A 519-nucleotide genomic window follows, 5' to 3' on the forward strand; every position below is an offset into this window, starting at 1 on the left:
CTGACCTTAAAAGTATATGACTATACATTACTCCAAGTCTACAAATATCGCAATGCAAAATATAAACAAAGGAGAACAATGACCATGCCAGCAATCAAGATGTATTTGTCTTGAGTGGACCGTCTCTCTATCATGCGCATGACTGTGTTAGACAAACCAAGTGTATTGACCAGATTCAGAACACGCTTGTGTGCTCCCTTCAAGGTGTTTCCCTGGTCTCGAATGCCTTGCAAAATGGACGCACCAACTCCTAGTAGTTCATCAACGTTACGGTTGGCATCCTGAAAATAAAACATCTCACTGAGAGGAATGGTCTTCAATATACTAAAGCAGAATATTTCAATCAGTAAATAATCATCATAATCTAAACAAACATGCAAAACATAATATAGGTAAGATTTAATTACAGGCATCATCATCACGTATTGAATGATTAAGGGGACTGTCCCTGGTTAAGGGGGAATAGAGGTGATTTGAAGTTAGCTAGCCTATGGTATATTGTACACAAATGATGAAACT

The 519-nt window shown here is 38.0% G+C and overlaps 1 protein-coding gene across 1 annotated transcript in view; it reads right to left on the reverse strand.

The window, feature by feature from the left end:
• Positions 1-519, reverse strand: part of LOC119594607 (Golgi SNAP receptor complex member 2-like) — a gene marked incomplete in the record, with an annotated part of 19,085 nt that overhangs the window by 606 nt on the left and 17,960 nt on the right. Inside the window, 1 exon segment of the mRNA XM_037943658.1 lies at positions 1-281. Within this exon segment, the coding sequence (XP_037799586.1) occupies positions 39-281 (243 nt within the window).

The sequence above is a fragment of the Penaeus monodon genome, chromosome 34, assembly GCF_015228065.2.
Source record: "Penaeus monodon isolate SGIC_2016 chromosome 34, NSTDA_Pmon_1, whole genome shotgun sequence".
Taxonomy (NCBI): domain Eukaryota; kingdom Metazoa; phylum Arthropoda; class Malacostraca; order Decapoda; family Penaeidae; genus Penaeus; species Penaeus monodon.